Genomic DNA, 15,381 nt, shown 5'->3' on the forward strand with positions numbered 1-15,381 from the left:
CATAATATTATTTTGTTAAAACTTTTTTAGTGGTTTGTAGATATTTTCAATAAAAATACTACGGACTTTCCAATCGATAAGTAACTATGGATACAGGGAGGCACTAAAATAGATATTACCTATATGGCTATATAGTATGATGTAATCCTCCTAGGACGCGATACCCGCATTTGTAGTCTCCGTCTTACAAAGTGCTTAACATACCAAATTTTACGCAAAGCAGAACACGTGTAGCTCCGTTAGTTTAAAAATTAGAGTGAATTGACGTCTTATAAAATCTAAAGGTAAGATCTAGACAACCTCATGGGTTTTTTTATTATATTTTAATTTTAAAGCAAACTGAGTATTTTAAAATTGTAAATTGTTTGTACATTTTAAAGTACTCATAACTCGCTTAAAAATTAAAATATAATGAAAAGCTAATGCGGTTGTCCTGATAATAATCTTACCTTAAGATTTTGTAAGAGGTCAATTCACTCTAATTTTTAAACTAACGGAGCTACACGTGTTCTGCTTTGCGTAAAATTTGGTATGTTACGCACTTGTAAGACAAAGACAACACATGCGTGTATCACGTCCTCTTATCACCACAATGATTAGGTGAAGCGACCGAATAATATAGAATATAGATGATCCACTTTTCATTCATAAGTGAAAACCAGAATTTTCTGACATTCGATACTTACATTATATCGGTGTAGATCTGGTCATATATACTATTATAAACATGAATGAAAAATAAATATTTCTTCCAAAGTTATGGGCAGCAAAAAGTTCAGCCTCCCAAAGAATCACCAACGCTTGCGAATCTTTTCATTCAAAATGTTATGGTTTTTTGCTTCACCTCACCCAAACAAATGTTTAGGAGATTTTAAAAATATGCAAATCTATAATATTGTTAAGAACAAAGAAGTCTAGAAAAAATTCGAGTGCCCAGAAAACTAATATGAAAAAGAATACTATTTATAGGAAATAAATAAATCAGCTAAAATATAATAATTAATGGTTATGTAAACAAATTACTAATAAACTAATAAAATATATAAATACAGAAAAAATTAAAACTTAGTAAAGCTTAGTAAAGTGAACTTTTAAAATTAATATGATTTATATTATGTTTATACAATTTCAATTTTTTTTTTATAAATATGCGGTTATGATTTAAGAATTATAATATAATGATGTTATATTTTGCCTGACCTACCTATATTATAGCAATATCACATTAGGAAATTATAATAATTAACTATAGGTGAAAAAGGTAACATAAATTGCGTCCGGGACTCATTCGTACAAGGAGGTTCGTTTACCTGTCATGGTACGCAATTCGTGAACATAGATAGATAATAATTTTACATATAATTTAATTTAAAAAGTATACCTTTGTAATTGCGATTTAAAATTATAAATCTCGTGTGTGTTTTAGATTTTGAGCGGAGTAAATTATGTATGTATGTGTGATAATTTTATTTTTCCGTCTGTCATCACTTCTTGAAGCATTTTTTACTGCAGTTGTATCTTATCTTAAATTTTATCTCTTCTAGTAAGAAAGTGAATCTAGGTCAATAGTTCGAATATAGTCGCAACTCATGGAGGAGGAATTGGCATTTTCTACACAGTATAATAATTATCAAAATATACTCTTCAACTTTTCTAGCTATTCATGGACGTTTGAATTTTCGATATTTTTTAGTTTGTCGAATTTATAAATGTTGAATATACACAGTAGATAGTAACAGGATTTTGGTTTGATTAGGGTTTTACATGAGTAAATAATTTACATTATTTTTTTCTAAACAGTTTTTACATAACAAATTATAAATAGTTAGTTTACATTTACAGTGTTTACCCGGGTCATCTATAGAACGATGAAAGATGATACACACCTTAAATTATGGCAGACGTTTAGCAATCTTCTAAATCGCCAAAAAAAACATTTAAACTATGATTATTGACGTTTTTCTCATATTCAGCAATTTATTTTATATCTATTAAAAATGACCAACAATTTAATCTGTGTGTATCAAAATGGTAGTAAATAAGATTTTTTTGTAGAAAAAGGAAATTTCAGGGGTAGGGTCGAAACCCTACCACTGCGTACGCCACTGAATATACAATAATTATATGCGATCAAAAAGATTGAAATTGTGGTACAACTGTACAAGGTTCCTCGACTTCCTTGTAAGTAGATAATAATGTAATGAAAATAATAATTGAACGTAAGTTACAATAATTTTTATGAGGGTGTGAATTTGGAATAAAATTGAAAATTGAATATAAATATATTATTAATAATAGGTGCAATATACTTGGTAATTAATATAGGCCGGCATATCGTTTTCGCTCAGAATCGTTTGTTGTATACAATGATTTATATTTTATCGTTATTGTAATTAAAATTTAACGCATTAAACATTACAATGGCCGACCTACTCAATGCCGAAGTACACTCGTTAAAGTACGTTATATACTATTGACGTCCTAACCTATAATAACAAGTGTACCGACGCATACTGTCACCTGCTTGATAGTTATGCATTATATGATTTTTGATGAATGGTAAATATATTTCTGAGTGTAAAAATATAGTGTACACAGTCGTAAAATATCAATAGATATTAGAGAAATCTTTTTTCCTTATCAATATAAAATAACGTTGTATACGTCGTTTTGAGATATTTTCCCAAAAGCCATCAGCCATAAACTGCATTTATTTGAAATGTTTAATCTAACTATTGAATTATGGTCTTCTAATTGTTTTTGGAATTGAGTTTTAATAGATCTGAAGTAAGTACAATTTGATTTCTCCATTAGTTATTTTAACAATTAATTTATCGAAAAATAATTTCATAGAACCTAACCAACAGAAAAATAGAACGATATTTGTAGTTTTTTACTTTATTTTTTTGTTATACTGACTAATAATTTATAGAAGCTATATTTTAAATAATTATAATTTTGATGTATTGTAAATAATTACCTATGGTATATCATTAAATTGAAAAAGAACAAATGTATCCGTACTAATTTAGAAAACCGATAAGATGATCAAGTTCTAAAATGTGCAATACCACCAAAAATAACATTGCTATAATTAAGATCGACATCATCAACCAAAAGAATGTCTAGTTTTTTTTAAACAAATATAATATGATTGTTACTTAAAGTAATTCAGAATTCTATAGATATAATATTTTCTAGAAAAGAATAAAGTCCTGACTTGTTAACTGATTTAATTAGTATCTTTAATATTAACATGAAGTAAATAAATATATTCATAACTATGATACAATATTATAATAGTACTTGAAAGATTATTTTTGTTAAAATTGTGTCATAATATTTGAGGTGTGCATACTTTAAATAGTACATATAGGTACCAGGTACGTAATATTGTATCTATGAATAAATAAACATTAATTTGATATACTTATTAATTGTTAATAATAGTATTTAATCTTAAATAATTTTTAATGAGACTATCGATTATGGAAGTAGGTATAAACGAAAAACAACGATTAAATACGAATAATTTATTGTGATTGAGGTAGGTACTATATTATTATAGGATAATATGATCTAAGGTTTCTACTATCTTTAACATTTGTTATCAATACAAAAATGAAAAATAATTAAATTCGTGTGCTGATTGCGCTTGGTAATAATATTTTTCTAGAACTAAAATAATATTTTATTCTTATACCTACGTCCTACATACATTTCTCACTTCATTAAGTTCAGCTATTAATTAACTCAAAATGGATGTTGATAAGTATTAATATTATACATTTGAAATGTATACCTAATATAACCTAATCATAATTATTATTATCGTATTCAAAAAATCATTGTCAAATAAACTTGTGAGAAATCTATGAAGAAAATCATAAAATTACCTATTTCTTATTAGAATCATAAATACCATCTAAAATATCTTAGCCCTTGGGAATACTTCAATGATTGAAGCACAAGCACTACTTTTAGTCCTTATACAAATCTTCCCTGAATAATAATTTCCCAAAATAGTATACTCCACTATAAAATAAATTACATAAAAAAAATTAATTTCTAGTTTCTACAGGGTTCAATCAAAATCCTAAAATAATTGTATTGCACTATTTATTAGAAAAAAGTTCAAAGGAGGTGAACTATTGTGTACTATAATATAATGTATATTTATAAACGAATACAATGAGTAGAATATATTATATTATAAGGTAGGTATTAATTATTATCGATATTATTTGAAAAAATAATATAATTTAAAAATCATTAAATTGTTAAAATGCGAGTGTATGTAGAAAAAATAATAGAACATGTACAGATACAGATGAGCATAAATATCCAAGGTCCACATAAATATATAATCATGATCAATAATAATATAATCTCAATAAACAAATAAATAATACAAACAAAACAATCCAGATAATTCTAAAATTCTAACCATTTTACTTTATAAAAGACATCATGACTCAAATTCTGACACTATTCGATTCAACACTAATTCATCAAAGTGGTAAAGAACACAGTCGGTAAACCAATATAATAACACTTATTTTTAATGGTAATATGGTATAGTGTTTTTCAAAAAGTTTTAATTACATTAATTATTTCATCCATTCATCTATAGTCAGATATATGATGTGGGCACCATGAATTGTTTCTAGTTGGTATTTGGTAATCATAATTAAACTCTATCACTGGTGACAATTCATGAAGCATGCATTTTAGTTTTCGACGGATTAAATATTTTATTATATTATTAGTTGAAAAAATTGGGTAGGTACAAGGTATGTATGTTGTTGTATATTTATAATTTTTAATTTACCTTATAAAAATATCCGTTAGTATAAGAGATATTTTTGTGATTATTTTAAAACACAAATTATTAGTAGACTAATCCCAAAAAAAATACACACTTATTAATATAGTTTTATATATTATTATAATTTGTATTGCCTGTTTCCCATATACATATTGACTATTGTTCCCCTTAGGTATAGATTACATGCTTCATATAAAAATTAATATTAATCTGTAATAATATAAAATATTGTGCAACCATATACATACTAACCAAATGTAAATTATTTATGACGAAAGCATGAAGAATAAATATAGTAATAAAGATTCTTCATGGACGAAAGTAATAAAAAATATTAATAATTTATTTAATAATACTGTTTAAATAACTTATTATTTATTATTTGTAGAGAAATATAAAATAATGTATAATATACACCAAAAATATACATAATTATATTTCAATATAAATGTCATCACTAAATATTTTATTGTTAACCTAAGATAAAATATTAAATTCACTGTAATAATATTTAACTAAGTAGGTAATGTGAACAATGACCATGTATTAAATGCTGTTTGACAACAACACAATTTAAAATATTCAATAAATTATTGAGTATGGAATATGGATGGCCTATTGTTTTAAATACAATGTGCAAAGTACCTATCAAATTTTAAAAATAGAAGTATGTCAATATATTAATATTTGTTGCAGTTAATATTATAATGTCTATAATGCTTTTAAAAATATTTAACTAATACAGTGCTGAAAACTCATTATCGTTAGTGATTATAATAGTACCTATTTACATTGTAACATGTAATTGTCACTTTTACTAAAATCTCTTAGCTTAGCAATGTAATTGAATAGGTATTAATTATTGAAAATAATATCTTACATACATAATATAACTATAGTCAACATTAGTATATTAAATACATTATAGTCAGTAGGGTTGACAACACGGGCTTTATAGAAAAAGTTTTTCATATAAAACTCCAAAAAACCCAAAAACATAAAGGGTTTTATTGTAAAGTAATAATGATCAGTTTTATCGGGTCTTCTTCTGAAAGAGCCATCCGAAAAAAAATAAGAAATTTTAATCCATGTATTAGTTGCACTATTTTTTACCTTGTTGCCTTGTCACTGTTATTGAAAAATGCTTAAAAAGTGTCGGCCCTGCCAAAAACTATATGATAATATGTCTGATATTGACATTCCAACAATTTCCTATTGTTATTGACTTTAGAGGTTTTTACGTTTAATGGCATTGTTAAGTTTTTTGTTTGTTTTTTATTGTTGAATAAATAATAAACTATAAAATCAAAATTTATAAGTCATGACACCAGTCATTGGTAGTGGTCATAAAGCCGGATGGCAATGTACGGAATCTGAATCCATATTTACTGATAGTTACATTTTTTTCTAATCAAACTTTAATTGGATAAATAAATAATACCTATAAAGTAAACTTTTCTAAAAATTAACAAAAATTAAAAAAAAAATTTAGAGTGAATTTCTATTTCCCCAAGAAAAGCAGCATGGGTTTTTTCGGGCTGGGCTATTTCATGCTAACCCTTGCCAGCCGGATTATACACCAATTTTTAGTACCTAATACCTATACAAAATAATATGTTTAATTATAAAATCACTTACCTTATTTGTTAGACAACTTTTAAAATCTTTTTGAGCTTCAGATACAGACACACGATCATGTGGTCTCTTCGGTCCACTAATGGATGGCACAACTTCTCCTAAATCCAAATTAGTGATTTGACTGAACACTGGATCTTGAGATGGATCATCATAATTTCTTAGCATTTTGGAAGCTTCTAGATATGCTTTAACTGCAGCTATTTTTTCACTGCTTCGATCTGACATGCAAATAATTAAATGATTATATAAATAGGAACAAAAAAAAAAAAATGTATAATGGACGAAAGGTTAGATATTTTATTATTTATGTATTATAACATGTATTTTATTAATGTTATAAAAATTGAATTAGTTGAGCTTGATAATTTACTAATTGTGTCATAAACTGTGGTTTACTAATAAATAAGGCAGTACATTTGAGGAAAAAGCATTATTTTTCGCATACTGTAAGACATAGATTCCATTCAGGGCTGGCGCTACAAATTGCGGGACCCTGTGCAAAATTGTTTGGATAAAATAATACTTTGTTGAATTATACCTACATAAATAAATTATAATATAATACATTTATGAAGAGTTTTAAAACTAAGAATTACACTGTAGATATATTATGTGTTATGTTTTAAATGCTGTAACTAAACATTTTCAAAGGGACAATTTGTAAATTTATGAACTATAGAGTGATCGAACGTAACTTTTGGACAAAGTTTGCTAACCGAAAATAGTGTCTATGGACTATAGATAAAAAAATAAACTTAGTTTCATTCAAAAATCAGAATCTAAAAATAAACAAAAAGATTTACGAGTTGCTTTGTTAAATACTTATTTAGGTGTAGGGTAAGCGAATACTTTATTAGGTTATTAATTTTTTATATTGAAATGGACTGAAACTTAACTATGCGAACGCCACACGCCTATGGTTTCATATCAATTTAGTTTTATACCGTTTATTGTTTAAGTACTTCAGTACCTAATTACCATTTACATTCTTTATCCTCTCCAATGTACCGTAAATACTAAATATTGTTAAAAATATTTGAGATTTTTTAAATTTTTGTTGATATAAAAAATGATATTTTAAATAAAAGTTACATTACACATATTATAACCCTACGGATGTCACAGAATTATTATTTCAACTGTAGTTTGAAAAATATTATCTTTTATGAAATTATAATATTTTATTAGTGATGATTCGCTTTTCTGGAGTGAGCTCAGCTTCCGCGGGGCCGTAAATTTGTGCGGGGCCCTGTGCAGGGGCACCAGTTGCACTGCCCTTGCTCCGGCACTGTTTCCATTACACAAAGTTTAATTAGCCAATGAATTTAATTTTTAATTTAATTTTTTTTTTATTTTTTAGATATTTAAATAATTTTTTTCTTGTAAATGTTTTTCTTATTGTCAATAATATCTTTAGTTTAAGATATTTATATTTTTTTTAAATTATGATTCCTAAATATATTAACAGTGTATTTTATACTGATTTTTTGAGATTTTAATAAATTTTTATTTTTTAAATGCAAATTTTGAATTAGTTATTATTTTTTTAAATATTATAGGTACACCTGTAAAGAAGTTTAAAACTTTATATTATTATCAACATTTATATTGTTAATAATACAATGAACATTGTAAACATTATATTTTATAGAGCAATAAGAGGACGTCATATCAACATGCAGTGACGCTGAACACGTACTTCACCTAGTTAATTTTAAGTGACTTAAAAAATGAGTGGTAAAATAAAAGAGTATACTATCTAGTCTCTGCTGTAATTTTATAATATGCGGAATATCATCAAATTATATAGTTAGTTAAGCCCGTGTTTCATAGTTGTTTGAAGAGGTGGGTGAGTCAAACTATTTGAAATTTTGAACTTCCAGTTTAAATTTCATTCTGCGCATATTTCATTTCTCTCTACATTTGATATATCAATTCCTACTGGTTACTAACAAATAACATACAAAATGTACATTTAGCAGTTCCAATTTTATGTTGTTGGGTTAAATATTAGAGTAAATTGATCTATTATAAAACTCACTCCAAGTTAAAAATATTATCTGTATTCTCTCATTGTTTTAGTTTTTAAGCCAGTATTTTAAATATTAAGAGGACACCACACAGGCATTTGTTGTCTCCGTCTTACAAACGTACAACATGGCAAATTTAACGTTCAAAATAACATAGTTTACTCTGTAATTTCTAAAATTAGAGTTAATTTACCTCTTATTAAATTTAAAGGTAAGATAGGGCATCTCAGAAGATTTTATTGATATTATTATTTGTATGTAAGTTACAGTTTAAAAATCGTCATAACTTGCTTCTTACTAAAAATATCAATAAAAACCTACGAGATGCCCTAGAAAATAATCTTACCTTTAAATTTTATAAGGTAATTCTTTTTATAATTGTATAAGTAAATTCACTCTAATTTTAAAAATTACAGAGTAAAATGTTTATTGTGAATATAAAATTGTCCAGGTTGTACGTTTGTAAGACAGAGACAACCAGTGTCCGTGTGACGTCCTCTTAAATTTTAATATACTCATGACTCGCTTAAAAATTAAAATATTGTAAGGAAACCAACTAAAGAACATAAACAATGTTACATCTTAAGTTTAAAAATTAAAAAAGGTAAATTTACTCCAATGTTTAAGAGGATGTTGTACCCACATGTGTGGCTACTTCTAACTGCCACAACAGAAGATAACAAATTTTAAGTTAAGAAGAATCCATTTTACTCAATAGTTTTTGGTATTTATTAAGAGTTTATTTTTAAATATTTAAAAATTGACTTATTATCAAATTATCAAATTTAAAAAATAGCATAAAATCGATTCTTCATAGCGTATAATTTTATATAGGTATTATGCGTTAGTGGACGAAGATAGCACATGCAGGTACAATATCCTTCATTTTCAACATAAAATTAGAACTGTTGAATATACAATGTGATGTCATGTATTAGTAAAACAGAGACAACAAAGGCCGACATGATATTGTTTAAAAAAAATAAAATATTTAACATACTTGTTTGTTGAAGATATGAAAGTGTATTTTGGTCTACTGGAAAAAAGCCTACTGTTGCACCATATTCAGGACACATGTTACTTATTGTCGCTCGATCAGCAATAGATAATTGAGTAACTCCAGGTCCGAAAAATTCTACAAATTTTCCAACTACACCAATTTGTCTTAAGTGCTAAAACAATAGTAAATAATTACATAATTTTTTGGAAATAATATACAATAATGTCTAATATTTTACCTTGGTAATTGTTAAAACCAAATCAGTAGATGTTGCAAATTGATTTAGAGTTCCTGTTAACTGGTAACCAAGAACTTGAGGAAGCAACATTGATATTGCTTGTCCTAACATAACTGCCTCCGCTTCAATGCCTGAAAAATAAAACAAACAAATAAACATTAAATGTACAATTTTAACAATAATAAATTGTTATTTTAGTTAGTTTACCTCCAACACCCCACCCTAAAACTCCTAAACCATTGATCATTGTTGTGTGAGAATCTGTGCCCACTAAAGAATCTGGGTATAATGTGTCTCTGTCGGTAAACACCACACGGGCTAAATATTCTAAGTTCACTTGATGTACAATACCAGAACCTGGTGGTACAATTAACATGTTCTTAAAAGCTTTAGCTCCCCACTAAAAAAATACACATACAGCTCATTTGTTGATTGTATAAGTATTATCACAGTTAAATTATCAAAGTACCTTCAAAAAAGTGAATCTTTCTTTATTTCTTTCAAATTCAAGATTTTCATTTTTCTGTTGTGCATCAGCTCTAAAATAATTATGACATTTGAACAAAATCTTATATAATGACTTATAAAATTATATATATATTACTCTCTGACAAAATCCGCTTGGATAGAATGATCAATTACTAAATCAGAAGGACACACAGGGTTAATTTTGTTGGGATCACCGCCTAAACTCTTAACAGCGTCTCTCATCGCCGCAAAATCTACCACAGCTGGTACACCAGTAAAATCCTGTAAAATAAATTACCCGTTTGACAAGTTTTGAATTTAACAAGTTAATTTTTAAATAAATTCTTTACTTGTAAAATGACTCTAGCTGGTTTAAATGCAACTTCAACACCTCCTTCAACTTTTTGATTAGTTTTCCATTTCAATATATTTTGCACATCATTTTCAGTAACTTGGAAGTTATCACAGTTCCTAACGGCAGACTCCAAAAGAACTCTGATTGAAAATGGCAGTTGATCTAAAATATAAAACATTTTTGTTTTGTCACATATGAGAAATATTAAAATAGTATAAAAACTTTGATATTACCATACTCAACACCGAACTTGGGTAAATCAAAAAAAGAGTATTCCTTGTCGTTAACATTAATTGTTTTTTTAAATTTTTCGAATGGATCTGTAACAATAAGTTGCAATATTAATTAAATGTTATGTTATTTAATTGATTAAACATACATTTTAAATTATTAAATGATAAATCTATGAATTTATATTTTATGAAGTAAATTATTTTGGGCAATATCTAACTTCCAAACAATTTATTTTACTTAAATACAATTTATAAATATATATCATATTAATATAGTGATCAATTTGATGAAAAATATGTTTTAATAACATACAAATCTAAATAACTAATTATTACTTTGCATTTTTTCACATTTTAAGATAATTTTTCAAGTTATTTTCAACTGATTTTCACTAGTTAGAGGGATCTGAACTGGTGGTCTATGGATCCCTAGGTGGTCTGTAGATGATTAATAGGTAGTTCATGGAGAAAATCGTATTATAATATTTTTATTGATGTTTGGGCTTATTTAATTTCATGAAAAAGTGTATGACTTATAATCATTGTAAATTATAATGATACTTTTTTTAAATAATAATCCTGATAAAAATGTTTTTTTGTTTTGTGGAAGGGGTTATTGGCTATATCTTATATTGTAAAGGAGTGATGCGTACATAATATAAGAAAAATCACAACTTATTTTTGTCTTAAATGTCAATTTTTACAAAAAAAAGAATTATACTATTCATTTTGTTATATTTTATTATTTAATGCGAGCTTTTGATTTATAAAATTAAATATATTAAAACTAATTTGAAAAATAATATTTATCTTGGTATTTACATGGCTAATACATATTTGGAGCACATTTTTAAAATTGTTTAGGTCATAGGTATTTTTACATTTTATAAATCATCATAGGCTTTGATTTATATTCACTAAAAAATCAGAGAATATATTCTCAAAAATATCTGTTTATGCACCAAACATAAGATTATTTATAAATTATATGGCTTAATATGTAATGAATATTAATGTAAAAACAACATCTTCAAAAATTTAAGTTTTAAATTAATATAAAATAATTTACAGCAATTTGTATTTAATTATTAGATAGTGATATAGACTAATATAGATAGTGTACCTATCTAATTATAATTTCTGATAAAAACCTTAAAATGTATAGTAAAATGCAGTAAAAAAAAATTATTAGATAGGTATATTTATTGGAAGTCATCATTAAAATTAAAATTGAAAGTACAGTTTTTACTCAAGTTTCTAAATAGTGCGTTATACCATAAAAAGACCAAATACATAAAAATATGGTCTAAAAGAATTTGTATTTTAAATCATAGGTACTTGCATGAACCATATTTTGTGCTTACTTAGCATACAATACAATTGACTAGTAAATATATATAAATGCATACAAATCATAACCCTAGTCATTGTATTCCAAACCCAAATGATGACGAACAAAATAAACCTAACTCACTATAATATTTTTGATGAGTTTAAAAATCTAATTGTAGAGTTCACCGGTTCCCAACCTATGGGCCGGAACCCCTGTAAGCCGCAGGCAATGTGGTACTGAGCCGCAGACGCTGGTCGAGAGTCTAAGCCAAGAGTAAGAAAATTTCAATTGACATCAACATAGAGAGTTTTAAATGATTTTATACATGTCTATATTAATTCTTCTATCATCATATTTGTGTGTTTATATTTTTAACGCAGATATTACGTGGGCCACAATTTTTTTTTACATAATTGGTGGTCCACATAACTAGAAAGGTTGGGAACCGCTGGTATAGTTATATAGATATTTAGTGTTCTTTAGGTTATATAAGTTTAAGATATTAATTTTAATTCAAGTGTTTTACAACATAATAGATTGAAATGAAAATGTATATTTGATTAATCCCCATATAGTTAGTTAATAATTAGTACCTACTTTTAACAGTTTTTAAAAAATTAAACTAAAATAATGATAAAAGGATAGTATACCTAACCAATATCAGTACTGATTGTTGACTGAACTGTGCTAATTTACCAAATAAAGAAGTGATTTAATTGGTAAGTTATATTTTTAAAAAAATATTTCTTTGAATGTTTATTAGCTTGTAAAAGTAGTTTTAATAAAATTACATAAAAAAGCCCAGATAAACAAAAAACTGTTTTTTTTTTTCAAAAATATTTAAATGTGCTTTTCTAATTTATCAAATTATTTTTAAACTAATGAAAATGAATGCCTGTGTTTTATTCAAGTTTTACTAAAATTTGAATTGCAATAAGAAATATAACATAAATTAATTAATCCATACACAACTTGATTTATGCAGTAAATTCCAAGAAAATTTAACAAAATTTTCTGTTTAACAAAATATTTTTGAGAACCAAATTTAGTTATTTCTATTTAACAAAATTTTCTTTAGTTTGAATTCTTTTTGTTCCCCATGAGATTTTGTGATATGTAAGTCTAACTGCATTTTATTATATTATAAATGAATTACATAACGTAAAATTGTTATGAACATATTAAAACATTAGATAATCTACTGAATGTAGTGAACAAAAAATTGTCATAATCAATAAAATAAAAACTAATATAGATTAGAAAAAAAAAGGCAAATTTCTTATTTAATTAGAAATGTTTAAAGGTCATTAATCATTATAATCAATTATAATGTAGCTTAAATACAATTAGAATACAACCGGGTTAAAATTCAACATTATGATATTATGTTGTTTGTACCATTTAAAAAATATAAATTATAATAATATTGTGAAGTCAGAATTTAAAAAATATTTTAATTTTTATACACAATAACCTTGAATATTAATTAGTTGTCAGCTCATGCTTATGATAAAAATGTAATATTGACAGTGGATCATCCAATGAAAATTGTTTATTTTTAATAAGTATCAAGGTAGGTTACCTACTAAGGAGAAATATACAGTATTTTATTTAAATTTATAGTTTGCCATACAATTGCACGATAATAAAAATCAAGGTAACGGTATAAATCAATATTAAGAGTGAAAAAAAAACTGTGTACCACTGGTATTTCAATCTATCGAAATTGAATTTTAAGTGATCTATGAATAATATTATATGTTTTTGAGATTCGTATACTTACGCGACATTTTTAGTATAATTCGTTCTTCTCACTACACAATGACAATTTAAATTATAGAACAAATAAAATATAATATGAGTATACGATTTAGTTAAAGTTGTAAATTATAGGTATGCCTCAGAACGTTAGAATAGAAATCTAACAATAAACGGGCAAGTGAACTTTCAAAAGTGATTGGTAATTTCCCACTTCCCCGTGCGACATCTGTATTCTGTACTCTGTAGCTGTAATAGTGTAATCGCGAACTACACTACTTAATTAATCCACGGGTGAAATTATCAAAATTATTATTATTATTGCTCTTAGTGATAACTGATAAGGCGACGTGTCAAGCGATATCAAATCGTTCGGCAGCAGCAGCAGCAGCAGCTGTTTCGTAGCTAAAACGTGTAATCGTGCAGTTATAAATGTTAATCTAATTAACTTTTAACGCTGTGCGGCGGCGCAAACGGACCATACAGCCTGCCGACTGAATACAACTGATAGACATTAGACACATTAATATTATACATTATATTAAACTAATCTATCTTTATAGTTTATTTTATGGACACATTAAAAATAAGTTCTATAACATATTATTATACTTTATACTTTATAATATGGTATAAAATATAAATGTATTTATGTATGTTGTATAGTTTATGATATCGTTCTGTATTCAAACTTCAAATGATTAGATTATAATAATAATAATTATTTTTTTTATTATTAAAATTTCAATTAAGAGTAATGGCATTGTCGTATTTTCAATAATTTATGATTTTATTGGGTATACATAACTATTTATAAGCGTTTAAACGTCCATTAAACCAATTGAAATAATAATTAAAATAATCGTATTTTGTTTTATCAATATTTTTTCAATAATCGTTATATATTATTATTTATACTATATTGAGTATTTATGCCATTAAACGATTGAACACCGAGTGTCATGAGTGTCTCAGGACTCAGATGTGCATAAATTAGAATAACATTATTATGTGTTGTCGTGCTGAGTCTAAATAAATACAACACCTATCTGTATATGTTCATTATTATTTACAGGAAGTTATAAATTTACATTTACATTTGCGCAACTAAGTAATCTGCCGCTTAAACAGATATGTATTTGTGGCTTGCACCTACCACCTGTACTCTGTAGGCTATCTTTCGGGCTTAGGTCATAGGATGCTGGACGAGCGGTACTCAATAGTCGAAACTACCAATAAGTAAGTACCTGTTCGGGCTACAAGGTTATACCTATATTTACATATCAGTTAGTCAGCAGTATAATATAACTGATCTAAATTTCTAGACTATGGACATTTGATATTTTCAATTTACCAAAACAAACAATATTATCTAAGTAACTATAATAGATGAGTATTGAGTAATGAGCAACGAGAGCACTTCATAACGGCCACATCCATTTTCGTCAATTTTTCGCGCTGCGTAAAGCCGTCTATATAATTTATACTCAATGATTGTCG

At 26.3% G+C, this 15,381-nt stretch overlaps 1 protein-coding gene across 1 annotated transcript in view; it reads right to left on the reverse strand.

The window, feature by feature from the left end:
- Positions 1-14,186, reverse strand: part of LOC132950388 (cytoplasmic aconitate hydratase-like) — a 28,764-nt gene extending 14,578 nt beyond the window's left edge. The window contains exons 1-9 of the mRNA XM_061021817.1: positions 13,907-14,186; positions 10,791-10,877; positions 10,553-10,719; positions 10,339-10,484; positions 10,204-10,273; positions 9,942-10,134; positions 9,735-9,865; positions 9,497-9,668; positions 6,467-6,684 (exon numbers count right to left, since the gene is read on the reverse strand). Coding sequence (XP_060877800.1) covers positions 6,467-6,684; positions 9,497-9,668; positions 9,735-9,865; positions 9,942-10,134; positions 10,204-10,273; positions 10,339-10,484; positions 10,553-10,719; positions 10,791-10,877; positions 13,907-13,913 — 1,191 coding nt within the window. The 5' untranslated portion in view covers positions 13,914-14,186. The remainder of the gene's footprint in view (positions 1-6,466; positions 6,685-9,496; positions 9,669-9,734; positions 9,866-9,941; positions 10,135-10,203; positions 10,274-10,338; positions 10,485-10,552; positions 10,720-10,790; positions 10,878-13,906) is intronic.
- Between the last annotated feature and the right edge of the window lie 1,195 nt (positions 14,187-15,381).

The sequence above is a fragment of the Metopolophium dirhodum genome, chromosome 8 (assembly GCF_019925205.1).
Source record: "Metopolophium dirhodum isolate CAU chromosome 8, ASM1992520v1, whole genome shotgun sequence".
Taxonomy (NCBI): Eukaryota; Metazoa; Arthropoda; class Insecta; order Hemiptera; family Aphididae; genus Metopolophium; species Metopolophium dirhodum.